General features: G+C 44.8%; 1 protein-coding gene and 2 long non-coding RNA genes across 4 annotated transcripts in view; 1 reads left to right on the forward strand and 2 right to left on the reverse strand.

The window, feature by feature from the left end:
- Positions 1-24,509, reverse strand: part of AQP4 (aquaporin 4) — a 31,779-nt gene extending 7,270 nt beyond the window's left edge. For both annotated transcript variants that reach the window (XM_020785672.3, XM_072998883.2), the window contains exons 1-4: positions 24,437-24,509; positions 15,555-15,969; positions 5,195-5,359; positions 3,219-3,299 (exon numbers count right to left, since the gene is read on the reverse strand). In XM_020785672.3, coding sequence (XP_020641331.3) covers positions 3,219-3,299; positions 5,195-5,359; positions 15,555-15,969; positions 24,437-24,471 — 696 coding nt within the window. In that variant the 5' untranslated portion in view covers positions 24,472-24,509. The remainder of the gene's footprint in view (positions 1-3,218; positions 3,300-5,194; positions 5,360-15,554; positions 15,970-24,436) is intronic.
- LOC144588978 (uncharacterized) lies at positions 17,650-20,741 on the reverse strand. The gene is made up of 2 exons (XR_013544775.1): positions 18,070-20,741; positions 17,650-17,705 (listed from the first exon to the last, which is right to left on the reverse strand). It is a non-coding gene; the product is annotated as an uncharacterized LOC144588978 (long non-coding RNA).
- The window catches only part of LOC140706917 (uncharacterized), a 52,223-nt gene continuing 47,147 nt past the window's right edge, over positions 22,253-27,328 (forward strand). Inside the window, exon 1 of the long non-coding RNA XR_012086848.2 lies at positions 22,253-22,524. This is a non-coding gene — a long non-coding RNA (uncharacterized LOC140706917). The remainder of the gene's footprint in view (positions 22,525-27,328) is intronic.

Consider the following 27,328-nt stretch of genomic DNA (forward strand, 5'->3'; position numbering starts at 1 on the left):
ATTCTAGGGCAGCCAGTATGTTGACAAAGCTATCATGCCCATCCTCCTCTTGTGTGGCATTTGAGACGTTCAGCACATCCCCAGAGTGAGTGATTAAGTCCAGGGCTAAGATGGAGTTAGTCACATTATTTTGATAACTTCCTTTTTTTTTATTGGGGGTGGCGGCCCCCAACTATGCTAAACTCTTGAAGATATCCTAGGAATTGGCAATGGAGATGGGTGTCCCACTCACAGAGGGTAAGACGGAGGGCCCAGCAACCTTGACATCGAACTTGACATCCAGGCAGGTGTCACTCCTCTTGGGTTCTAGAGGAAAACTTGCTGACTCTCAGGGAGCTCATAGCAGCCTTGCTCCCTTGGGAAAAGTGCACATTGGGCCACCTTCCTTTTGCATGCAGGGTATTAGTTCCAGGTGAGGTTTTCTGTGCCAGGCTAGCTAGGGCCATGCCAGGGGTTTCAGCACCACACCATCGTATCAGGATCACGAAAAGCATGACGAAGGACCTACTGGTATAGCTAGCCTTCTTAGCAGACTTTAATGTGAGTGCAATCTGGAAGCAGCCTTGGGAGGCAGGGAGACCTTTTAGGTTCAATTGGACACAGAGGGGAGTGTGGGTTTCGAGGTGCACTATGTGGTGTGGTGGTGTGCACAGAGTTTACCCCCGAAATGAGTGGGAACCATTATCCTCAGGGATATGACCTTCTTTGAACTCTTTCCCATTGTGGTGGCAGTTACCCTTTGGTGGAATGAATTGAGTAACAAACAAGTTAAGTTCTAGTGCAGCAACCAGGCAGTGGTCGCAGTTGTTAACAGATAGTCCTCTAAGTCTGAGGGTTTTCCCCCTGTAGCTTAAAATACCCAGATTATTTATTTATTTTCCTCCCTGACTGTTTAACCATCGACTTGGACAAATAGTTCTTCAGAAATTGTAAGCTTTCATATTTTGTGCATTTATAGTTTGTTCACACCTGTAGATCTTGGATATATTTTCACATGGAGGGTAGCTCCTTCTTTTTTAAAAGAATATTTGTGACTTTCTGGAATGCCATGTCCTTCCACTCCCATATTGTATCTGCACTCCCAAAAATAGATCACATCTTATACCAAGAACTCTTTGCTAAATGCAGGAAAATGCATATTCCCTTGAATTTTGATTGCATGCCCACCAGTTACCTGTCTCAGCAGTGACCTTAAGCTGTAAAGCCTGTTAAAGTTTCTTTAGTTGCAGATTTTCTACTTAGGGGAGAGGATTGGACTAGATAATGCCCAGGGGTTCCCTTCCAGTTCCACAGTTCTATGATTCTACGACTGTAATTCTAATGACGTGTACTATTGTAACTCCTTTCCCCAAAAACTTTAAATTGGTGAGCAATTCAGAACAGAGCTTGGAAATATAACCATTTTGGACTACATTCCATAGAATCTTCAAGTTAGTACAATATTAGTTGGAGGACTCCAGGATGTGTAGTCCAAATATTAACATTTCCAAGTTTTACAGGAACCCTCATTGTTCCCAGCAATGTTGGAAAGAAGCACTTCCAACTTCAGAGGTCTCCTTCTCACAGAATCCCTGAAACCAAAACAGACATTAGAAATAGCCCATGTAGGGTGAGCATATGTCCTCCTTTATGGAGGACAGTCCTCTGTTTGAGGAGCTATCTTCCTTTTTGGTGACATTTAAATGACCACCCTAACCCTACACCACCCCCCCCGCTGAGTTTCCCTGGCTAAGCAGGGAAAGTAGAGAATTTCATTAGACAACCATCTCTCATTGTTTAAGTCAGTGGTTCTCAACCTTGGGTCCCCAGATGTTCTTGCAGTAAAAATCCCAGAATCCTTTACCTTTCTGCTGGCCAGGATTTCTGGGAGTTATAGTCCAAGAAAATCTGGAGACCCAAGTTTGGGAACCATTGGTTTAAGTAAAATAGGAAGGATCATTTTATAGGTTAAGACACAAATTGTACACATTGTTGTAAGTACTAATTCATGGCAGGAAGAAAATGGCATGGCATGTGAATTCTGCATGAGCTTCAGACAGGACGTGAGTCCCAGGAACAGAATTCTGGAAGTGCCATTCAGATCATTTTTCTGACGTAACTGATTATTACCTAGCTAGCTATTTCAACAAAACTACATACAGTGACCTCTGTTTATTTTTGTTCTGTAGGTATTCATTTTCAGTAAGCTGCAGAATTTCAAAGCACAGGGCATTTCAAAGAGTTATTAAACATTATGCCATATTTGTCACCACAGGGGACGTGGTGGCACTGTGGGTTAAACCACAGAAGCCTCTGTGCTACAAGGTCAGAAGACCAGCAGTCATAAGATTGAATCCACACGACAGAGTGAGCTCCCGTCGCTTGTCCCAGCTCCTGCCAACCTAGCAGTTTGAAAGCATGTAAATGAGAGTAGATAAATAGGTACCACCTCGGTGGGAAGGTAACAGCGTTCCGTGTCTAGTCGCGCTGGCCATGTGACCAGAGAAACTGTATACGGACAAATGCTGGCTCTACGGCTTGGAGACAGGGATGAGCACCGTGCCCTAGAGTTGGATGCAACTGGACTAAATGTCAAGGGGAACCTTTTCCTTTACCTTTTTATGCCATATTTATTCGTTTGATTTGTATTCCATCTTTCTGTCTTGGCTGTGTCCCAAGGTGGTTATTTGAGCACAACATTGTGCAATATGGTGAGCAGCAATATATTCCCACTTAAATTATAGCAATAATGTACAATTTTGATATTTACTTATATTTATTTAAATTAGCATAGGCAAGTTTGACTCAAAACTGTCCTTTTTCATGAAGAATGTCTTCCTTTTTGGTGATCTTTGTCTTCCATTTTGATGATGGAGAAGCGGCTGCTCTAAGCCCCTGACTTGTTTCTGATTCACTGCAAAATCACAGCTATTAAACAGCTGCAGTACAATCCTATACATGACTGTTGAGAAGGAAGCTTCATTAAATTAAAGAGTGATTAATACAAGGTGAATTGGTGTCAGATTTCAGCTTTAATACTTTGATTCATGTGGGGCACTACAATCCAGTTTGACTGGATAAACACAAGAACAGAAAAAATATTTCAAATAATAGGCTTGTGACAGGCCCATTTAATCATTCCCTGTAAGATTAAATACTTTTTATAAAGATAATTTTTAAAAGTAATTAAAAATATCAGTTCTTGATTAAAGAGGAGGTAACCAAATGTAACTACTTACCCAGTGATGGTCCCATTTTCCCATGATAACTGCAGGTCCAAATGACCTAGCCGGATTCATGCTAGCACCTGTGTAGCTGATCTGCAGTTTTTAAAAAATGGCAACCATTTAGCACTTATAATCCATGTGATAGAATCATCTTGTTGCTGTCTCTGCTACAAATCTTAGACTAGTCTCTCATCTATGTTCTCCTGCCACATATTCCAATTCCTCCACCTTTCTTTTGCCTCTATTTTGGCACCTAAAAGGACCAGAAGGTTCCTCAGTGTCTTAGATTTAGCTCAGAGGATTCCAGTTACTAAATTCTGTCCCAGGGAGGAGAAAACAGAACACCATCCCTGGACTTCAGAAGCTAGAATATGAGACTGCAATTAGGTCCTTTCCAAGGCTGAGAACGTGTCTCCAATTTGGTCATACTACTTGGAACATACTATCATACTACTTGGAACAAGACAATAAACTCTGTGGTAGAGCCATTGATTAATATCATGCCATAACCTCTCACAATGTTCTGAGATAACAGCAGTAAAACTCATGCTATCTGCCATACTACCAATGGGGGAATAGTCTAAGTGAACAGGAGAAAGGCTGAAGACAGAGAAGACTTACTCTAATTACAGGTCTTCAGTGTTTACTTTTATTGTTGTCTGCCTCCTCAGGAGGACAGATAAAGGAACGAGATGTACTGTAATCCAACAAGTTTAGATTGAGGACTCAGCACCCTGGAACTCTACTTAAGCCAGATTTGGGAAGGTTACTTTTTGGGATGCTGAGGAAGTGTAGTTGAAAACAAGCTATGTTCCCACACTCCGATTTCATCCAGGCTGCTTCCACCCTCCAGGTGTTGCAAGACTAACAGCAAACTAGAAGTGAAGGTTAGCTTCTGAGCATTGGAGGGGTGGAATCTGTTAATATCCTTTTGTTCTGAAAATGCTACATGTTAAAATCTTGATTATTTCATTATGCCATTGAAAGTATCCTATTTTCATTGAACAGATTTTTTAAATTCTTATTTGCATTCTATGTTTTTAGAAATGCTTCCCCTCCTCCTGGTTATGATGTATTTTAACAAGTTACAGCTTATTGTAAATAACACTTTGAGTACAATCTGCTATGTAAAATTGACATATTGTACAAATAAACTGAACTGAACTAAACTAAACTAAACTGTTCATATATTCTGGCCTTTAAAACACAACAAGCCAGGTTAATAATGTCTTCATCACTATTAATGCACAATTCATCACATTTAGATCTTCAAATCAGAGCTTTTATTATTATTATTATTATTATTATTATTATTATTATTATTATTATTATTATTATTAGTAGTAGTAGTAGTAGTAGTAGTAGTAGTAGTAGTAGTAGTAGTAGTAGTAGTAGTAGTAGTAGTAGTATTTCTAGAATTAATCATGATCAGTGCCATACTGTTTGGGGAATTATGGGCATTATGGATCTAAAAAGGTAATTTTTTTCAAGTTTTATTTTGAGGAAATATGGATACAGATGTATTAATTTATGGGCAGAATCTTGTGGTGCTTTACCGTGCACTTAAATGTAATGGTGCAAGCATTTTTCCCTGTTTCCCAGGTTGCCTGTTATGTGAACAGCCACACAACTGATTGCACAGCCACAGGATGACTGGGTGTATGATGGACACTCCAGGAAGTAGCTACTACCACTTGTACAATTTTCCTTGTGTGATTATACAAGCTATCAGAATGGTGGCCAATATATTTGCTGTAGGAAATATGAATATTTCCAGTACTCCATGTAGTAAATCTGTGAGATAGGACAGGAAAATTAGAGCCCATGAAGACAATGATTTGGACCAAATAAATCCCAAAGTGCTTGGGTGTATACTACCCTTTAAAATAAACTGTACTAATCATTTACATGGCTGTGCATGATGGGCAATGTAAAAGCACTTACAACTAGATAGCCATCAAAGATTATGGAAAAAATTGGGAACTTACAGCAAACAGATGTCCTATTGCCACCGATAATCCAATTGCTAATGCCACTGAACCTGTGACATCGTTTCGCTTAGAATCACAACTGGCAAAAATAGTGAAAACCAGTTGGAAAGTAATTATCAACTCCACCAGTAGTCCATGACCAGCTGTCAGATCTGAATGTATCTAGAAAAAGGAAACACACCAGAGGTCCAGGTAGCATAAATAAAGTGTGAACTTCCCTTGTGCATGAAAACACTGTTTCTTCCAGACCAATTAAAGCCACTTCAAACTCAATTAGTCAGTAGCACATATTTGAAAAGGACAAAGAGTGGTGAGTAAGCTGATGTATGACCTTTTAAATAACAGTCCCACCTGGTCAGGACAAAATTGGGAAACATTTTTGTTCTGGTTTTTGTCCAGAAAACGGTGCTGAGCGACTCCTGTTCAACTACATTAGTCATTGGCCTCGGCATTTTGTCCCTTTTACTGCTTAATTACTACAGCCTAAATGAATTTACTAGTCCCAGCTAGAGTTGACCTATTGAATCAACTGCTGAATGGAACATCCATAATATATAAATCCATCTGATTTAATGGATCTACTCTAGTTGGAACTAGCAATTGAACTGAAGGTTATTTCAGGGGTGTGGAATTTTTAATGTTTTGACCTGAAATTCCCATCAGCTCTAAGAGAATGGCCAGTAGTATGAGATTGTAAAATATGTGCACCAAAACATCTGGAAAGCCAGAGCATCCCACATCTGCTCTATTTCAATCCTCTATGTGATTGTTTCTGAGATTTTGTGCCATCTCAAAATTCCATTAAATTCTATGGCTGTTGAAGTCTCCAATACTTACCTACAGTCTGTAGTGGACTGGATGGGAGCAAACAATGAAAGCTTTGTCCATACAAGACAGAGGTGCTTCTGCTTAATAGAACTACTCTAGGTGATAGCACTCCCCCTGAAAATTCAGGCTTAAAGCCAGAGAACTGATTTTGCATTCAAATGCCCAGGTGGTTGGAATAGCTGTGCTATTCCCAAGAGAGTCAGCTGTTAAATTTCTGAAAGCTACACATACACAGACACACTGGGTTAAATCCAATTATTAATCCTAACTAGAGTAGGCCCACTGAATGAATGAGATTTGTTTGGTGAAGTCTAGTATAAGTCCCTTGTTTCACTAAGTGTTTTCTATGTAGGTCTAACAACTGGATTTAGCTCAGTGGATTATTACAATTTGCTCTACATGAGGATGACTGGAAAATTCAGTTGGTTCAGCATTTAAGCAAATGATCAGAGCCAGTTATCACAAACTTACAACTCCCTTATTAAAACATTTCATTGACTTCCAATTCATTTCCAGTCTCAAGTAGCTAAGGATTATGTACATAAATGATTCTTCACCCATTTCAGCCAAGCCACTCTTTGGAATTTGGTGGAAAGGATCTTCTGAATATGCCATCAACATATCAGCTGTGTTTGAGTGGGAAATAAGTAATACCTGTCTTTAATAATAATAATAATTTATTGTCATTGTAAGTATACACACAGTATACCCATACAACCTGTCTTGATGGCTATGCCAAGATTTTGATTGGTTCTTTGATCATCTTCTGTCATTATGTGGTCTGTCAAATTGCTGCTTATAAGCAGCCTGGCTCAGTTTGCTTCTATCATGTTCTTTTATGTCGCATACAGTCTATTTTTATGGTGTTTACAGTTTACTGCTATACCTTATTGTTTTTCCTCTGCTATATGCCATCTTGGGGGATCTCTGATGAAAAGGCAAGGCAAATATTTTAATGAATGAATACTCCCCCAGCTGTCACTTATTTCCTTGATTATTGCTGGAATGACAAAAAAGCTATATAAATAAATGGAAGGATACCGCTTTTAATTAAATCTAATGTCTTGCATTCCTTCTACAGTGCCAGAAAACTTAGTCTTGGGGGTTTCCCAGCCTATAGGGAAGGTTTTGAAAGTGCACAGGGAGCAGAGCATATCCCTCCCACTGATGTCTCTGCTAACAAAAGGAGTTCCATCAATGGAATAGTGAGGGACAAGAAAGGCCTCTCCCTGAGGAATGTGAGGAATATGAATACATTCAGGCATCCCCTGGGCAATGACAGCGCCCTGTCGGCTGATCCTTTCACTTCACAAACACCACTGGATTGCTTCTGACATGAATGAAGATGAAGAAGAAGCGGAGTGACCTTGATGTGTTATGCCCTTAAGTCTGTTAAAATAATTCATACAGTAATTTAAAAAAAGCTTGGGAAGTTTACTTAAAAAAAATTTCACTACTGTTCCATTGCCCCACTAGTTAGTAAGCATAATACCGCTTTCCTTTTTCTCACAAGTAACTGAATTGCTACTTTTATCCACTTTTTAAAATTTGAAGGCTGTAAGTCTTTATCCTAGGAACGAAATGCATTTCTTTTTGGTCCACCTCAACACTTACAACAGAGCACATTACGAGGGGTGCTAATAAGTATTGATCCTTTCCCAGAAAAAAATTGAGCTAGGAAGCTACACATTGCAGAGTGTATTGGCCAATTTGTCTGTATTCAATGGTGCAAAAATCAACTACAGTGGTGCCCTGCTAGACGCTTACCCCACATGACGTCAAAATCGCTTGATGATGACATTTTTGTGATCGCTATTGCAATCGCAAAACGATGGTTCCAATGGGGGAAATCTGCTTTATGTTGATTAGGAGCCTGTTTTTTTCAGCTCTGCAAAATGGCTTCCCTCCCTTCTCAAAATGGCTGCTTTCCAGTTCTGCAAAATGGCTTCCCTCCACAAAATGGCTTCCCTCCTTTCTCAAAATGGCTGCTTTCCAAATGGAAGCTTGGCATTACAGCAATTTTTAACAGCTGATCAGCGGTTCTCTATGGGCAATCTTCGCTGGACGATCAGGTATTTCCCTCCATTGGAATGCACTGACCAGTTTTCAATGCATTTCAATAGGGATTTTTTTTCACTTGACGACGATTTCGCTTAACAGCGATTTTGCTGGAACGCATTATCGTTGTCAAGTGGGGCACCACTGTACCTATGATTTTAACTTAACTTTCATTTTCTGGTCCAAAGTGAACATGGTGGCACCTCCAGAAAAGTTTAATGTGGAAGAACATCGGACCATAATCAAGTTCCTGTTTCTCCAAGGGAAAGGTGCAAAGCAGATCCATGATGAAATGTCACAAACTATGGGTGACAGTGGTCCTTCATATGCAACAGTTAAACATTGGGTTGTCAATTTTTTTAACTGGCCATTTTGGTTTTGAAAGTGAGAAACCCAGTGGAAGGCCTGTTTCTGTCTCTGTGCCTGCAAATGTGAAAGCAATCCATGACATGGTCATGGAGGACCGCTGAATATCAGCCAAACGTATTGCTATATAACTGAGAATATCATGTGAGAGAGTTGGTGCCATTATCCACAATGACTTGGAAATGAGAAAGCTAGCAGCAAAGTGGATCTCCAAACATTTGACAACTGAACAAAAGAGGAAACGTGTGGAGTCACTGATGGCTCTTTTGGAACATTTTGCAAGAAATGAGACAGATTTCCTGGGCAAACTGATAACTGGTGATGAGACATGGATCTACGGTTATGATCCTGAGACAAAGGAACAGTCTAAGGAATGGAGGCACAGTCAGTGCAGAAGCAAATGGCAACAGTTTTTTGGGATAAGAAGGGAGTTCTACTGGTGAACTACCTCCAACAGGGTTCAACCATCAATGCAAAATATTACAGTACTGTTCTTTATTGATGAAGTTGAGGCAAAACATCAAGGAAAAACATCAAGGAAAGTTCTCCAAAGGTGTCATCCTGTTGCATGGCAATGCCTTGTCGCACACTGCAGGTGAAACAATGGCAAAACTGACATCCTTAGACTTTCAAGTGACGCCCAATCCACCCTATTCTCCTGACCTGGCTCCTTCTGATTATTATCTGTTTCCCAAATTTAAAAAAAAAACACCCAAAGGGACAACGACTTGGGAGGGTTCTGGAGGCAACTAATGCTGCAAATGAGTGGTTACACTAGCAGTTGGAAGTATTTTATTTGGAGGGACTTAAAAAGCTGCAGGAAAGATGTCGCAAGTGCATTGACTTCCTGGGGGAATATGTAGAATAGTGTGGCAGTTAGAGCTTCATAGCTCATTTTTTTCTGGGAAAGGCTCAATATTTATCAGCATCCCCTTGTAGTAGCAGCATGAGGCATCATGTAAGTCTGCACTTGACCCATATGATATTCCTCTTCTACCGCTTAGTGAGGCCACACCTCTGTAACTATAAAAGGGAACTAAAAACATCACACTTGCATTATCATTAGAATGAAGTTGTCCCTCCTTAATGAAAGGCTTTCATTACTGGAAGAAGAATATAAATATGAGGAACTAGTTACTTCCAAGTTCTGAATTAGAAGGTCAATACTACAAGAGCAAAAGTGCTTATGAGGAAATCAACTTATAAAGAACACTTTCTCTCTCTCTTTATTCTCTCAAAGGGATAGTTTAGATATTTACAAATTATTCCAAGTGGAACAAACTAATTGTTCCTGGGAACATAGAACAAGGAAGAAGTAATGCTGGCATGGTGATGTCCTGGACACAGCCACAGCTTCCCAAGAGCAATTTGCTTTGCTTGACTGCTTGTGCATACACAAACGATACTGGGTCAGCCCTTGTTTCTTTCATCATTGGAATGCTCCATTGTACATGTCAATGTGTTACAAGAGATGGGGAAACTTTTATCCCTTTAAAATAAGTGCCTTGTTTCAGAATTCTTACAATCTTTATAATATAATTGCACCAGCCTCTAGAATACACACTTTTTTTTGCAGGTACGCATAGACAACTTTGAAAAGTAACTGTTCAGGACTGATGGTTTCCAGAATGCCTAGCAATCTTGGCCAGGGGATTCTTGGAATGCTATCCACTAAAGTTATGTTTCCAAACTCTACGTGGCACAATATTGGGGCTCCCTGTGTTGCTCAAACAGGGTGACCTCACATAGTTATTGTTGTGACATGCTGTTTTTATGACACAAAATGATTAATCAACTTATATAGCTAAATCTAACCAATTCTGCACTAGTGCAGCAAGCTTTATAATTGGGGCTCAGGTCATTGTTGTATACAGTAGGCTATGTATCTTGCTTGGCACATACTGAAATCTATTGTATACATATACAGAAAAAATATATTTTATCCGAATTGGATTTTTCACATGATATTCTTAGGTCATGCCTGAGGTTTTTTTTTTCCTTAGGACAGTTGTAATTTAGTGTTCTATTATAAATCCATTAATTGGCTCTAACTCAATTAATTTCTCTTTCAATTAAATATAGGCAGCAGACAGTTCAAGTGCATTTTAATGTCCTGCAGCGAAGCTAACTGATGGGATTCCTTATTAGCAGAGAACAAAGCTGGAATCTAAAGCACAGCCTACTTTATAGACGATTGACATCTGCAAGTACACAGAATTTTCAGTTGCCATCATAATTTTAACACTCATGGTTTCATCTGAAAATCGCATTTTCTGCTTGGATGTTATATCTGATCTCCAATTTTCTTTAAAAAAACAAAGTTCTAGACAAGAAAAGCCTAGATTAGGAATAGTGAATAACAACAGGGAAGCACATTATCTGATCGGAAGAAAATAGACAGTAGAAACCACATACTGAGGACTTATGCAGAAGAGGATGGCACTCCTTTGAAAAGAAATCTTACGATGAACAACCTGCAACTCTAGAAAGAGGAGTGAAACCTGTTCTGAAAGCACTAGGAAGAAAGAAATCACCGGGGTAGAGAGAATACCAACAGAACTATTTTATGCCACAGAGACTGAATTTGTCAAAATCCTAGGAACAATATGCCAACTAATATGGGAAACAAAACAATGGCCCACAGAGTGGCAACATTCAATAGACATTCCAATCCCTAAGAAAGGAAATGCCAAGGAATGCAGTAAATATAGGACCATTGCATTAATTTCTCATAGAAGCAAAGTGATGCTCATGACAATGCAACAAAGGCTTTTACCTTATATGGAGTATAAGATACCTAAGGTTCAAGCTGGATTCCAAAAACGAAGAGGCACTCAAGATCAAGTATCTGCTGGCTACTGGAATTTGCCAAAGAATTTCAAAAGAAGACCAATCTATGCTTGATAGACTACAACAACACATTTGACTGTGTGAAATTATGAGAAATTATGAGTTATTCTGGAAAAACTGGGTGTGTCTCAGGACTTGATTATCCTAATATATTGTGGACAAGAAACTATTAGGACAGAATATGGAGAGACAGAGTGATTTCCTATAGGCAAAGGTGTCAGACGTTTTATCTCCTTATCAGTTCAATCTCTATGTAGAACTAGAAACTGCAGCCAAGAAATCAGTAAAAGACTGAGACTTGAAAAGAGAGCAATGAAAGGAGGACAGAAAAGAAAGATAATCAAGTATAAGGATGTGTCATTGGAAATCATGATCATCCACACTCTTGTATTCCTAATCAACCTGGTTGGGTGTGAAATCTGGAGAGTGGTTGAGAGGGTGGTGTCTGATCAGCTGCAAGCACATCTGGATGAAACAGATGCCCTGGATCCATTTCAGTCAGGCTTCAGGTGACACCACGGTATGGAGACGGCATTGGTCGCCCTGTACGATGACTTGTTGAGGGAGGCCGACAGAGGTAAAATATTTGTGTTGGTCCTCCTCGACATCTCGGCGGCCTTCGATACCGTCGACCACAGTATCCTCCTGGGGAAGCTCTCCGAGTTGGGTATTGGTGGCCTGGCTCTGGTCTGGCTCCGTTCCTTCATGGAGGGCCGCCCCCAGAGAGTGCAGCTTGGGGAGAGTGTCTCGGCCCCGTGGAGCCTCAAATGTGGGGTTCGACTGTCTCCCCAATGCTGTTTATATGAGGCCGTTGGGTGGGGTCATCAGGGGTTGTGGAGCATCGTGTCATCAATACACTGATGACACCCAGCTCTACATCTCCTTTTCACCAACTGCAGGTGATGCCGTCCTGTCCCTCCAGCGCTGCCTGGAGACCGTACTGCAATGGATATGGGAGAACGGGTTGAGGCTGAACCCGGACAAGACGGAAGTTCTGAGGGTGGGTGCCCCTGTGGCTCGTGGCTTGGGTGACTCTCTCTCGTTCGGGGGAGTGACCCTGGTCACGAAGAGTGGGGTCTGCGGCCTGGGGGGTACACCTGGACCTGACGCTCACCATGGAAACACAGGTGGCGTCGGTAGTCTGTACCGCCTTTTTCCATCTTTGGCAGATTGCCCGGCTGCGATCTTACTTAGACACTACTTTAGTACATGCACTCATAATCTCTAGATTAGACCACTGCAACGTGCTCTATGTGGGGCTGCCTTTGAAGCTGACGCGGAAACTTCAGGTGGTGCAGAACGCAGTGGCCAGACTCCTTACTGGAGTGAGGAAATATCAACATATCTCTCCTACTCTGGCCAGGCTGCCCATCCGTTTCTGTGCTGACTTCAAAGTGTTAATGCTTACATATAAGGCCCTAAATGGTTTTGGACCTCAATACTTGGCGGAAAGCCTTCTCCCACCTAGATCTACCCGGATCACCCGCACAAGCCAGGAGGTGAGGCTGAGGAGCCTAATGCCGAGGGAGGCCCGGAAGGAAAGGACACGAAATCGGGCCTTCTGGGTGGTGGCTCCTCACCTCTGGAATAACCTTCCTCCGGCAATTTGTGCGGCCCCTATGCTGGGCACTTTCAAGAGTCAATTAAAAACATGGTTATTTGTTCAGGCCTTCCCTCCAGTCAATACTTAACTTTTTTTCTTTTTCTTTGTCCTTTTCTTTCCTTATTTGTTTATTATTGGATGTGCTCTGATTGTCTGTAATTTTTGTGTTTTATTTTAAATATTTATTGGAAGCCGCCCAGAGTAGTCGACCAGACCAGATGGGCAGGATACAAATCAAATCAAATCAAATCAAATCAAATCAAATCAAATCAAATCAAATCAATCAATCAATCAATCAATCAATCAATCAATCAATCAATCAATCAATCAATCAATCAATCAATCAATCAATCAATCAATAAGAGTAGAGATGGACACAAATCTTGATTTGGAGATTCATGCTGGTTTGTACCTGTGGTGCCATGTGTTCCCTTCTCCCACCTCCCCGGCCAATGGCCCCTCACCAGCTGGAGTGCACCGCCACAAACCTCCAAAATGCGGTTCATGCCCATCTCTGCAGAAAAGTAAAGAAAGTTATCAGGAAAAATATTGATTCATTTGAAATATGATGCCGGAGGAATCTGTCCCAGAAAACAGCGGGTGACCATTTTTCCCCCGGTGGCCATTTTGAAACCACCGATCAGCTGTGCGAAAATGGTGGCTTTTCAATGATCGGTTCCCTAAGCAGGGAACCGATCATCGCAAAGCGAAATTCCCCCATAGGGAACATCGCAAAGCGATCGCTGTTGCAATCGCAAAAAGTTTGTAGCTATGCACTTGCTAAGCGAGGCACCACTGTATACTATGTCTACAGCATTCCCTCTGTCTATCAGGGAGGTGACCTGATAAAAAAAACTAGATCAAATTAGATTGGCAGGATTTGTTCTTGACAAATCCGTGTTGGCTTCTAGTTATTACTGCATTGGTTTCTAGGTGCTTGTACATTGACCACTTTATGATCTGTTCCAGAATTTTGCCTGGGATCGATGTCAGACTGACTGGCCTGCAGTTCTCAGGTTCCTCTTTTTTGCCCTTTTTGAAGATAGGGACAACATTGGCCCTCCTCCAATCCTCTGGCACCTCCCCTGTTTCCCACTATTTCAAGAAAATAATGGATAGTGGTTCTGAGAGTTCTTCAGCCAGTTCCTTCAGTACTCTCGGATGCAGGTCATCCGGCCCTGGAGAGTCGAACTCATTTAAGGTGGTAAGGTAACCCTTGACTATTTGTTTATCTCCAGCTGCAATCCTGCTCCCTCCCTTGCACTTCCAATTTGTTTAGAAGTTCATAGTTTGTCTTATGGGAAAAGACTGAGCTAAAATAGGAATTGAGCACTTCTGCCTTTTCTTTGTCCTCTATTATCATTTTTCCATCTCGATTGCAGAGCTGTGCCACTATGTCTTTTGTTCGTCTTTTTGCTACCCGCATAACCTGAAGAATGTTTTTATTGCTTTTAGTGTCTCTAGCTAACCCCAGCTCATTCTCAGCTTTTGCCCTCCTAATGCCACACCTGCATTTCCTTGCTACTTGTACTCATCCTTGGTGGCCTGGCCTTCTTTCCATCTCCTGTACATGTCTTTTTGGGGGTTTTAGATCTTCCCTGAGCTTTATGTGAAGCCACACTGGCCTTTTTTGGTGCCCCCACATTTTTTTCTTGTTAGAATTGTTTGTAGTTGTGCCTTTAGAATTTCCTTTTCAAGAACTCCCACCCTTCTTGGATTCCTTTTCTTGTTAGGATCTCCTGCATTGGGACCTTACTTATCCTTGTTCTGAGATTATTAAACTGAATTTTTAAAAATCCAGCAGACTTGTGTGGCTACATTCTGCTTTCGTTTCCTTTGAAATAAAGAATTCTAGAAGGATATGATCACTCTCAGCTAGAGTTCCCCTTACGGCTACTTCCCCCACCAAGTCATCTTTGTTGGTCAGAATCAAGTCAAGGATAGCAAATCATCTATTTTCGTTCTCCACTTTTTGCAGGAGAAAATTATCAGCCACACAAGCCAGGATTTTCTTGGAAGGGCCATACTTGGCAGAATTTGCCTCCCAACATATATCTGGATAACTGAAATCTCCCATCATTACTGTGTCATGTCTCTTATAAAACCCTGCAATTTGTTTTTCAAAAGATTCATCTGCTTCCTCTCTTTGGGTGGTCGGTAGTAGACTCCAACTACCAGGTTCCTTATTTCCAATTAAGAAATAAATGCCACCTACGATTCATGTAGAACTGGCGCAAGTTGTCCATTATTGGTTGCGACATGAAATAACTGTGCTGCATTCACTTCATAATAAAGATAGTTATGGAGTCTGTGCTTATGGATGGATTCATGTCACATCTGGCAACCTCTTATCACCATTTCTTTTTAAAGGTTTCCAGAGCATATGCTTTCATTCATAAAAATGAATATTATGTTATCCCTCACTGCAAGGTGGCTGGCCAAAGGTCAACTTTGGGTTTAAAAACAGTAATCGGAAATGATCACCCACATGTCAAGGCACTTTTTCAAAAGATCTGCCTGTTGATTATTTTATCCTGGGCATTCTGTCATTATTTTTCTTGTGTGTCATTCTTTTTGTCATTATTTTTCTTGTGTGTCATTCATTTTGTCATTATTTTTCTTGTGCATTTTCACCTGGGATATTGACCATACCTTGGTAATGCCCAATCCCCCTACCACACTTCGGGGTGTGACAAGGTAGAGGATTCCTGCTCCTGCGATGGCACCAAGGCACTGGGCTGCAATGTAGAAGATAGATTTGGCAAGGCTGATCTTCCGAGTACAGACCATTGCAACAGTCACGGCAGGGTTAATATGGCCACCACTGATATGTCCAATGCACTGCACCATTGTTGCAATGCTGAGTCCAAAGCAGAGAGAGATCAGGACCATGTCTACAGGGAGAGGCTTTTCTGTTCCACCCCAGTTGATTGTAGATCCGAGGCTGAGGAGGACAAAAATTAGCATTGCCCAAAATTCTGCTGAAACGGCTTTCCAAAAGGGCTGAGTCCAGATGCCTTTAAATGCCACCATGATGGCTTCACACTTACAGAGACATCCACACTTACTGAAAAGAAAAACAAAGCAATGTCACGAGTTGATCCATAGTCCCGAGCAAAGATTTGCTCTAGATCACTGGTTCTCAACCTTGGCTTACTCAGGAGTTGTGGACTGCAACTCCCAGAAGCCTTCACCACCAACTGTGCTGGCTGGGGTTTCTGGGAGTTGCAGTTCAAAAACATCAGAGTAACAAAGGTTGGGAACCTAGGCTCTAGATGAGTGGTTCCTGACCTTAAGAGTCCCCAGATCATGTTGGACTACCATTCCCAAAATCCCTTGTTATTGGCTGTGGCTTCTGTTGAAGTCCAACAACATCTGGAGACCCAAGGCTAGGAACCAAACCACTGCTCTTAATGATCATGCAGAGAAATTGTAACAACAGTCTAGACCAGAGGTTGTCAACCCCTGGTCCGTGGCCCATTGCCGGTCCATGGCTTGAGCCTGACTGGGCCGCAAAGGCAGACCTCCCACACCCCCGCACGCACTCCCTTCCCCACAGCTGCTTTGCGCGTGCGTGTGTCAGCGGCGTGAGTGCTCCCTCACCCCTTCATGCAAGCTCCCGCATGCACAAAGCAGCTGTGGGGAGGGGAGTGCGTGTGGGAGGTGGGAGGTCTGCCTTTGCGGCCTGGTGGCGACGGGGCTGGGGGAGAGCCAGAAGGTAGGGCAAGGACCATGTGTTTTGGGGGCTCTCCTCCCAGCAGCGGTGATGGCAACAGGGGTGAGGGGGTGGCTGGAGAACTGCTGGGAGGGAACGCAAGACCTCGGTGTTCTGGCGGCTCTCCTCCTGGCAGCGGCAGCGAGAATGGGGGTGAGGGGGTGGCTGGAGAACTGCCAGGAGGGAGAGCAAGGCCCAGGTGTTCTGGCGGCTCTCCTCCTGGCAGCGGCAGCGAGAATGGGGGTGAAGGGGTGGCTGGAGAACTGCTGGGAGGGAGAGCAAGGCCCGGGTGTTCTGGCCGCTCCCCTCCCGGCAGCGGCGGCGGCAGCAACGGGGGTGAGGGGGTGGCTGGGGGAGAGCCGGAAGGCAGGCCAAGGCCCGGGTGTTCTGGCAGCTCTCCTCCCAGCAGCGGCGGCAAGGGGGGTGGGCAAGAGCCAGATAAAATTAAAATTAAAAAGACTCCCAGGCTTCCGCTGCTGCCGCCATGGGTGGGCAGGTGCTCCTGCGCATGTGCGAAGTGGTGGCACGCGAGCTCCCCAACCACCATGCACATGCATCGGAGAGGTCAAGCGCGAAGGGCCGCCCCACCTCTGTCAGGGACTCCACCAGTCCGGACTAGTAAAAAGGTTGGGGAACTCTGGTCTAGACGGGCCCATATATTTACCCATAACTAGCTAAAAGGCCATTGCTTTTGAAATGGATGAAAGCAGTTGGAAAATTCAATCCTTTCCTCAAACCCTCTCTCCACTGCCACTTACTGCTTGCCTTTCCCTTCTCCACTACTACTGTTCAACCTTCTGTTCATCGTTGAGGCCACTGTTAATGGAGGAGCAAACAATGACTTTAACATAGTGATTTAGCATAGACCTTTTATTTTCTTAGACTTTAGAAAGAATGACCTAGGACTGAGGCACCAGAGATGAATACATCTTATGCTGAAATTGCATTCAGTAATGAGAGAAGAGAGGAGAAGATTCAGTTCCTGATAGTTGCCTGAGTCTATCCCCGCAGTGCTGCATTTTTCCTCTAAAAGGGGTGCCCAAGAGAACTAGAAGCACAATGAGATAATTCTTCTTTTGCTTCTTTTCCTTTCTTTTAAAGGGACGTGGTGGCGCTGTGGGCTAAACCGCAGAAGCCTGTGCTGCAGGGTCAGAAGACCAAGCAGTTGTAAGATCGAATCCACGCGATGGAGTGAGCTCCCGTTGCTTTGTCCCAGCTCCCGCCAACCTAGCGGTTCGAAAGCATGCAAATGCAAGTAGATAAATAGGGACCACCTCGGTGGGAAGGTAACAGCGTTCCGTGTCTAAGTCGCACTGGCCATGTGACCACGGAAGATTGTCTTCGGACAAAACGCTGGCTCTATGGCTTGGAAATGGGGATGAGCACCGCCCCCTAGAGTCGAACACGACTGGACAAAAATTGTCAAGGGAAACCTTTACCTTTACCTTTTACCTTTCTTTTAAAGGGGAAGGTTCAGTGAAGGTGGCTTTACAGCCCACAAATCCAAAAGGCAGCGTGGCCTCCTTTCACTCTCCATAGATTAATTTATTTATTTGCATGGATGGATAGAATTAACTACATATTCCCTCACAAGAAGAGAAGAAAGAAGGGCACTGTTCTTCTCATCGTACATTCTCACTGATGTGGTTTATTGCTATCCTGAAGTACCTCACTTTACTTCATCGTACAAGAATGAATGACAGTCACTCTACAGGGTATCCTGCTGTAAACGAGCTTCCACTACAAATACTACATAGGAAGCTTGAATGATTGGTACTTCCACTTTCCCATACCAGTCTCTGCAATGTCCAAAGATGCTCAGAAACATCAGTGGGTCCAAAACGCAGCAGCCAGATGTCTAGTTGAGGCTGGTCACAGGGTTCACATAACCTTGTTGTTAGAGCAGCTCTACTGGCTGCTGATCCAGTACTTTTCCCTGACCTGCACAGCCCTAAACAGCTTGGATCTAAGCTATCTTAAGGACTGTGTCTCCCACTAGAACATGCCCAACTGTTAAGAATGTTAGGAGAGGCCTTTCTTTCAGTCCCATCACCTTCATATGAGTGTTTGGTGGGGACACAGGAGAGGGCCATCTTTGATGCTGCTCTCAGACTCCGGAATTCCCTCCCATGGGACACCAGGCTGGCCCCATCTTTGCTGTCCTTCTGCAAGCAGGCAAATACCTTTCTCTTCAAGCAAGCTTTCCCTTAATTACTGGCTGCCTGAGTGGGGTTCTTAAATAGATTCTTGAGCCTTACTGCTTTGAATGTGTTTTAGTGTCGCTTCTGTTTAGCATCTGACCAAAGAAAGATCAGTGGCCTCATTTGAATGCCAGACCTTATCAAACCAAGTGTATGCTTAGAGCTATCCAAGGTCCTGCAAGCTTTTATAGACATCCTTCACGACCTATGGATGTCTGGTCCTAGTTGGACCATGGTAGAACTCTTTTGCTCTATCTGCTTTTCTGATCCTTAACTCCAGATGTTCAAGTCTCTGAATCCCTTATTTACTACCTAAATTCTATCAAAGTTTTGGCATTACCTGCCTTCATTTTCTACTACTTGATCTACTGGATTCAAGTCATCCTAATCCTGTCAATGATCATCATTTTCTTACATATAGCCCTTTCTATGCCCATCTATTTGCAATCAGCTACTTGAGCTCAACGTTTAGCATAGCAGCATAGAAATCCACACAATTACAACAACATCAACCATGCCTGTGTAAGGAAACCAGTTTCAGTCTAAAGATGGACAGTCTTTTCTTGATCTGTGCTCCCTGGACTGACTTCAAGGCAGCTGTAGTTTGCAGTTGAAAAGCTTCATGCTAATAAATGGCTGTTAATGTGCACCCATAAAATGGACACATCTGCAACGTGTACTTTGAATAATGTGCACATTTCAAATGGGCTCACAGTCTCAATCAAGAATGCTTCAGACACTGGCATGAATGTGTTCAAGCCATGTGCACAATCTAAGATATTTGGGATGGTGAAGCAACAAAAGAGGTGAAGTTCATCCTAGTTGAAGAAGAAAAACAAATGGAACTGGACATGATTCAGGTGGGAAAGGAGGATTGCAGACTTGTTTGCATGGACAACCCTAGCTCTAACATAAACACACCCTCAACAAGAAGAAAGTGACCCCCTGAACCTTGCTGTGACTTTACTCATTTAAATGGTAGCCAACAATTAATTGTACTGACTTCAGCCTAATCCACCAACTTGAACAGGACTAAATCTTAAGCCTGGGCAGGAAATGGTTTACTTCTGCCTATTTATGAACATTGGCACCTACTTCACAGTTCCTTTTTATTCAAAGTTTGGGCAGCCATATCCTGTGACTGTTGCATTAAGACATCACCATCCTCCATGGTAGCCATCATTATGCACCTAAGCCACAAACTATCAACTGATGGTGACTGGCTGATACAGTTCACTTACAGTATGTCTATGGATATAGAAGTTAAAATGCAGCCAAGAAGAACAGCCTCAGAATTCACAGTGTGAGTAGGGCAAAGCCTACAGTGATCAACTGAATAGCCCATTACTTCTCTCCTGATTTATGTGACTTCGGAACCAGGGAGATTGGAAATGCTGTTGGAAGGTTGACTTTTGTCCATTGCAATTTATAATCAAACTGCCACAAAAGAATATTATGTGGTTTGTTAGGATGTTGGCAGTCTCAGTCAATGCTGCAGTAGAAGTAATGTCAAGACAAGTCAGAAACTGTTGCAGGTTCAGATGTGGCAGCTAGAAAGCTGCTGAGGGACAAATCTGTATATCATATAATTTTGTGTCCGTACATTGGCTATTGGTTTATTTGTAGGTCCAATTAGAAATGCTGATTTAAACCATTAAAGTACAAATTGGTCCGGGGCCATGTTTCATGAAGGAATGGCTACACCTGTTGATCAGTTTTGGAAGACCTGCTCTGTGGCCCACCATTGACAGCCACCGGGTTGGTATGTATTACACACAGGTCTTTCTCAATGGTGCCCCCTACCCCCATTTTTTAAATTCCTTTCCCAGAAGCATACATACTGCCTCTGTACTGTTAGTTTTGTCACACATTTATTTCTAAAAATTACAAAACTTGAAGAGGGAGGAAGGGGGTGAGAGTGAGAGAAAGAGAGAGCGAGAGAGACTAAGAAACTTTAGCTACTGCTTTGTTGAGTGGTTGGTTTTACAGTAAACTGTAAACACGTTTTCATCTTTTAGGGTCTTGCAAACCATCTTGTGAGGCCATTACAGTGAAATTTGTTGTTTGTATCTTAAAGCCACTTCTTCATGGCTTACGTCTGCTCCAAAATAATGACGGTACAGTATTCTACTACCTTGCTTCAAATTAAGCTGCATTTTAAATAAACAAGGTAAGGTAGTTTGGAAGAATGAATTAGTTAAAAGCAATTGTCAGTCATCATTCTCACCATCATCATGTGGCATCAAACCAATTCTAACTTATGGTGACCATTTTCAAGGTTTTCTTGGTAGTGAGTACTCAGAAATGACATACTATACCCAGGAACTGTGCAACTTGCCCAAGGCCACAGAGGCTGGTTCTACTCACAAAAGGCATGGTGGTGAATCAAACTCCCAACCTCTGGTTCCACAACCAGATACCTAAACACTGAGTGATCCATGTTATAGCAACCAAACTTAATCACTGGGGTTTGTTGATCAAGACTTATGTGAGTCCCATTGGCTTTAATGAACTTATTGTGTCTGAGATAAAAAGTGTTCACAGAATTTGGAGTGGGGAGGGGATGTATAAAGATGTACTAATGGTATCATTTTTAGTCCAGTCGTGTCTGACTCTAGGGGGTGGAGCTCATCCCATTTTCAAGCCGTAGAGCCAGCGCAGTTTCTGTTGCCACGTAGCCAGCGTGACTAGGGAACGCCGTTTTACCTTCCCACTGAGGTGGTACCTATTTGTCTACTCACATTTACATGCTTTTGAACTGCTAGGTTGGTGAGGAGCTGGGACAAGCGATGGGCGCTCACTCCGTTGTGTGGATTTGATCTTATAACTTGCTGGTCTTCTGACCCTGCAGCACAGGCATCTGCGGTTTAGCCCGCAGCGCCACCACGTCCCAAAAGATGTGCTAGTGCACCACTAAAACAGAATGTTTCTGTCTGTGGTAATTAAAATAACAACTAAATTTAAGAATGTGGGGAGGGCAGATACTCTTCCCAACTCGTGATTGGGACTAACAACTTCTTCATCACCACCATCATCTTAAAATGGCAGATCTGGAAAGGACTCAATGGGTCATTGGGTCTAGCCCCTGTCAAGAAGGCATGGGGGGGGGAGAATCAAACTCCCAACCTCTGGCTCCACAGCCAGATGCCTAAACCACTTGATTCAGTTCAGCCCAAATCATTTTTAATATCATTTGTAAGCTACTTTGACAAAAGGGGAGTATAAATTAAAGAAATAATAAAAGGAATGAAGGAACTGGACTTCTCAAAGCCCCTCAGTTCCCTTACCTGAATGGAACTCTGCTCTTCCCCATCACTTCTGCGCTGGGCCAGGTGCCCTCCTAGAGACAGGGCACACCCCTCAGGGATACCTGACAACATGGCCTACAGTAAGTCTCAGCCCCTTCCAGTTTTTGAGGCAGAGGAAGGAGCGTGCTTTACTGAGTGCCAGTTAGTGATGGCAGAATGGAGAAGGGAGGGAGGCGGGGCAGGAGGGGTGAAAGAGAGCAAGGAAAATATTATCTTTACAGGCACCAGAATGGAATCCCTTTCTCTCTCCCTCCCTCCCTCCTCTGCTATCTTGGGCAAAACGTTCAGGGTTTGGAAAGGTCAGCAAATGCCAGGGAAAGAGACAGCGCGGAGGTGGGAAAGGTCCACTCTGGAGGTGGCGAAAGAAATCGGAAGAGGAGCTTCTCCGAAAACTTCAGGTACTCACAGCAAATCTGGAGGGAAGGGCTGGGAAAAGTGGCCTTCGTCCGTTCCCTGTGCTCGGCGCTCCGGGCCCCGAGGGGCAGAAGGCACGGTCACCAGCAAAGTGCTGGCGAAGGTATCTTTTAAAGCCCCTTTCCAGATAGGTGAAAAAGACGGGGGATGCCCTTGACCTTTTCGTAGGTACAAATCGGGGTGGTTTAACGTTTCAGCCTCGTACAGTTACAACGGAGCCGGCGAGCGCGCACTCAGAAAGGCGCGCGCGCTTCTACCCAAATAGGGGAGACGCTCAGGTGGCAGCTCTCGTTTAGGAAACTTCTCTTTCTCTCTCTCTCTCTTTCTTTAAATTTGTGTTGTTTTATTAGAAAGCGACTGTCGGTGGCGGGCATTGATCACTTCAGAGCGCAAAACGGGAGTGCTAGAGAAGAGCCCGTCCTGCGCCCCAGGGTCGGTTTAGGACGGTGGCCCGGCGACGCCGACCGACCCGTCAATTGACAGTCGGGGTCCAGTGCGTGCGTGGGCGCCCGCGCGTGTGTTGCCGATCCAATCGCGCGAGGCGAGCGGGAGGCACAGGAGGCGCGGGAGGGAGCGGCTGCGCTTGCGGATTGCACGGGAGGAGGCGGCGGGAATGAGGGTCGGGGAATGAGGGTCCGGGTGGGAGCAGCAGCCAGATGCCCCGCGAGGGCCGGGTGGGAGTCTACCGCCTACTGTGTCAGGGACAGCGCCGCGTGGAGATGCGTGTATGTGTGTGTGGGGGGGCAAGCTGGCAGCCGGAGCACCTTTGCCTCCTCGACACTCCCCGTGGGAAGCCGCGGCGTCCGAAGCCAGTTAACTTTTTGGTGCACCCCCCCCCCGTTGGGCGAAATCCCCCTCATCACCGCTCGCCGATCTCGCCTCTTTTCTTTGCGCGCCCCCTCTCCCTAAGTGCTTTCAACACGCGCAGAGACACGAGCGCGTACACACGTGCCCCCTCTCCCTCGCCTCTCTCTCTCTCTCTCTCCCTCTGCGCAAAGTCGAAAGTGGCTTTAGTGGTTCAGCTTCAACGGCTCTCCGAAGAAAGCAGCGGCTCCCGCGCCCAGACGCCTTCTCTCTCCATCGCTCTTGCCCCGTTTGCCCAACTGCCTTCCACACGCAAGCGATCCCAACTCCCGAGAGGGTCCGGAGGTGCTGCCGGGGGGGGGGGGGAGGGAGAGTGGACAGAGGGACGCGCGGGGGGGCTCAGAGGCCCGGGAGCTGCCGAAGGGGCGCCAAGACGACCCCGTGCGAGGCCTCTGTGCCTTCAGAGCCTAAGACGCTGAGGGTGGGGAGGGCGAGCGCTTCTCCCCGTCCCGCACCCCCCCCCCCCAATATCCGCGCTAACTTCAGGGTGCCTGGAAGATACGGCGCAGGAGTGGGTGGGGTGGGAGAGAGTTGGAGAACCAGAGGAACTAGAAGGTGCGGTGGAAGGCGGCCGAGGTCTGCATTCCTCCCCAAGCCCCCGGAAAAGCCTGCAAAAGCGCCCAAGAACCCTGTGGCACCCAGAAGACGACCACGTTTTGTCCGGCGTTAGCTTTCGCAGGTTGCAGCGGGTGGCACCCGAAGCCGAGGCCACCCATCCGCGAAAGCTTACCTTCAGGAAAACTTGACGGACTTTCGGGTGCCACAAGGCTCCGCTCTGCTTTGGCCGCCACCGATTAGCCCGCCTCCGAGACGCCAGCGAGCCTTTGGCCCCAACGCTCGCCCCCTGGAATCCAGGCGTCGGGTCCCTGCCCTCCGCCCAGGAGCCACCCTCCGGGCACCGAGCCTCTCCCCCCCCCGTCCCCGTCCCCGCGCACCTCGGGACCCACACTCTCGCGCGGCCTCGTCCCTTCGGCCAACCCACGCAAAGGCAACCCCTGCGGCGCCGGAGACGACCCGGCCGACTCGACTCACCGCCAGCCTCCTCGCGCCGCGCTTCTGTCGCTCATCCCTTCCCCGGTGTCTGCGCCCGGGAGAGCCCGCGCCGGACGAGGGAGGCGGAGGCGGAGGAGGAGGAGCAGGAGCGGCGCGGGGTCCGGAGCGCTCTGGGGAGTCGGGTTACTCTCCGCGCCTACAACTACTTGGCCGAGGACGGTTTGGGGCCTGGGGGGGTGGACCGGGAGGGGGGGCAGGTCACGAAGTTATATTTGTAGTCTGCATAACTTTTCCTTACCTGGCTGGCTGGAGGAGACGCTGGGAAACCCCCTCCCCCAATCCAGAATTACTGTGATTGAAAAAGCATCAAGAAAGGACGTGTCTATGCCTCTGTGTAAACATCATCTTTTATGATCGTATAGGAGAAAGCAAATTCGAAGCCCAGTATAACCGGAAACAAACGAACAAGAAATGCAACACATACTGTACAGCCCGCCTGCAAAATCCAAGGCGCCAAAATGTTGTCTTTTAATGCAAAATTTGAGTGGTTTAGTAGAAGTAGTCAGCACCCCTTGTTTTGGATATAGCTAAGAGAGTGCATATAACAACTGTGATGACAAATAGAATTGAACATGACCAACACAGTGGCGCGTCACCTGAAGAGTTTGCTCAAAAGTTCTGTTTGTGGCTAAGGGATTAATGTGCAGGACTTGGAAAGAGAAGCCTGAATCCTCTCAGAGAGGTGTGTCCTTCACCAGAGAAGTCAAATAAACTGTGGTGGCAAAATGCCACTCATAACAAGGTGGTGGTTGCAACCCTGAGCACAGGCCTGGTGGTGTGATGGCGTATGCACCCCAGGAACACAACCCACACCTTGTTCATGAGTGACACTTTGCTGCTGTGACTTAAACTGTTCCCTTTATGCAAGCATAAATGGAAGCATCCATGGAATTCCAGCCATTGTTTTTGGGAACTATGACTCCCAGAATCCACCAGCCAGCATGACAAGATCTTGACCATCTAAGGTGATACTTCCAGCGATACTGTCCAGCAGACAGACCATGGAACACATTTCTTTAAGGAATGGCTGCAGATTCAGGAGAAAACAACTTGCACCCTTTAATTCTTTTGCTTTCGCCATTGCTCCTGTTGTTCCTTGCATAGCAGCTGGTGCCCACTGTGGCTGCTAGACAGTGTCCGTGGTAACCCACATAAAGGGAAACCAAGACATTCTTTCTCTGTTTCCCTCTCCCCCTCATCCCCTGTCTCTCACACAGACAGGCAGGGTTTCACTCACGCAGACACTCCCTCATCCCCACTCCATTGATGCTCACTCCACAACTCAGCTGAGGAGCACTGTACAAGAATATCTCCTGCCCCGCTTCCTATGCACCTGGGCATTCTTCCCTCACATTCATTTGTAAATTTTAGAAGAGGTAGCTTTGTTAATCTGTCGCAGCATATCAGGCCAAAACAAAAGAAAAATAAAGCATAAACCAAAAAAGTGTGGCACCTTTAAGACTAACTGCTGTAGTCTCACGGAAGTTTTTGTGGACAAGAAAAAAAGTGGATTTGTCCATGAAAGCTCACATTAAAATATAGCAGTTAGTCTTTAAGGTGCCACAATATTTTTGCCTACTTATTATTATTATTTATTTGCCTTTTGTTTTGGACCGATGCTCGTTTTTAAGAAAATTGTTTCCCCTTGCACAAACGTGCACTCACTAGAGAGTGAGAAGACAGCTCAGCAGCAGGAGAAACACAGGTGACCCTTGACCTTCTGCCCCTGGGAAGGAGGTGGACTGGAGTGGGCGGGCAAGAGGCTGGCACTGCCCCACATGTCCTCCTGGGCTGGCCTCTGTTGCTTCAGGGTGCTAAAAGAATGACAGCAGTGAAAAAAACACATCCTAGCAAATTAACGCCAGGGTAGCATCCTTCAATAACACAAATAGTGGTGGGGAATGTTGCTTCCCTACTAGTGGTGTGGCACACACACTTGCTCAATGAAGCTAGATGAGGCAGAAGGAGAGAGCAAGCCAGTGGATAGCAATGATGAAAAGGAACAGCAGGACTAGGGGGCTCTCAGTAACGCCCCCCCTCCCGAGGCAAGGGCATGAGCAGCTGTTGGACCATGCCAGCCCCTGCCACCGGCTCTGGATATCCTTATTCCTTGCATCTGACCACTCGTTCCTTCAAACAGATGGTGCAGTGTAGCCTCATTGTCTGCACGGAGTTAGCAGCTGTGTGCATGTTTGGCATCTGGTTATGACGGAATGGGGGAATGTGTGCTTCGGTTGAAGGTATGGGATTCTTGGAGAGCTACTCAGGGCAGGGAGTCCTAAACTAAATGGGTCACTGGTATGAAGCAGATCCTATTTCACACATTGGGAAACCAATATATCTCATAAGACAGATGTATCATGTTCTTTCTCATACTTGAAAACCTACCAACACTAATCCAGATTCAGCCAAAGCCAGATCTTTCCACATGTAAATAACTTCAAATTTTCAGCACTGTAAACTTAGCTGGATTGGTTCATTAAGCCTTCCTGGATGCTTCGTCCCCTGACATTTAGATCAGGGAGTTCAAAGGAAATCAGTCAAGAGATTTTGATATTGGTGCTGGCCACAATTCAAAGATTTGCCTTTTGCCAGCATTCTCCTTGAGATGCAGAATATCCTCCCTGCATGAGGCTGCACACAGTCCTGTGCCACAGGAGCAGAAAACACAGCATTCATTTGAACAATTCAGGGATCATTGCAACTTTTCAGAACAAAAGTAATAAAACAGAAGAATGACTTTCTTTCTTATCTGGTACCTAAATGGTTTGTCAATCCAAATGCCAATTAAAGAAATCAAAGAACACATTAGTGTGGGGGAAAATATATAAAACGGAGAATAGGTAGAGACAGACAAGTTGAAAAACATTT

The sequence above is a fragment of the Pogona vitticeps genome, chromosome 4, assembly GCF_051106095.1.
Source record: "Pogona vitticeps strain Pit_001003342236 chromosome 4, PviZW2.1, whole genome shotgun sequence".
Lineage (NCBI taxonomy): Eukaryota > Metazoa > Chordata > Lepidosauria > Squamata > Agamidae > Pogona > Pogona vitticeps.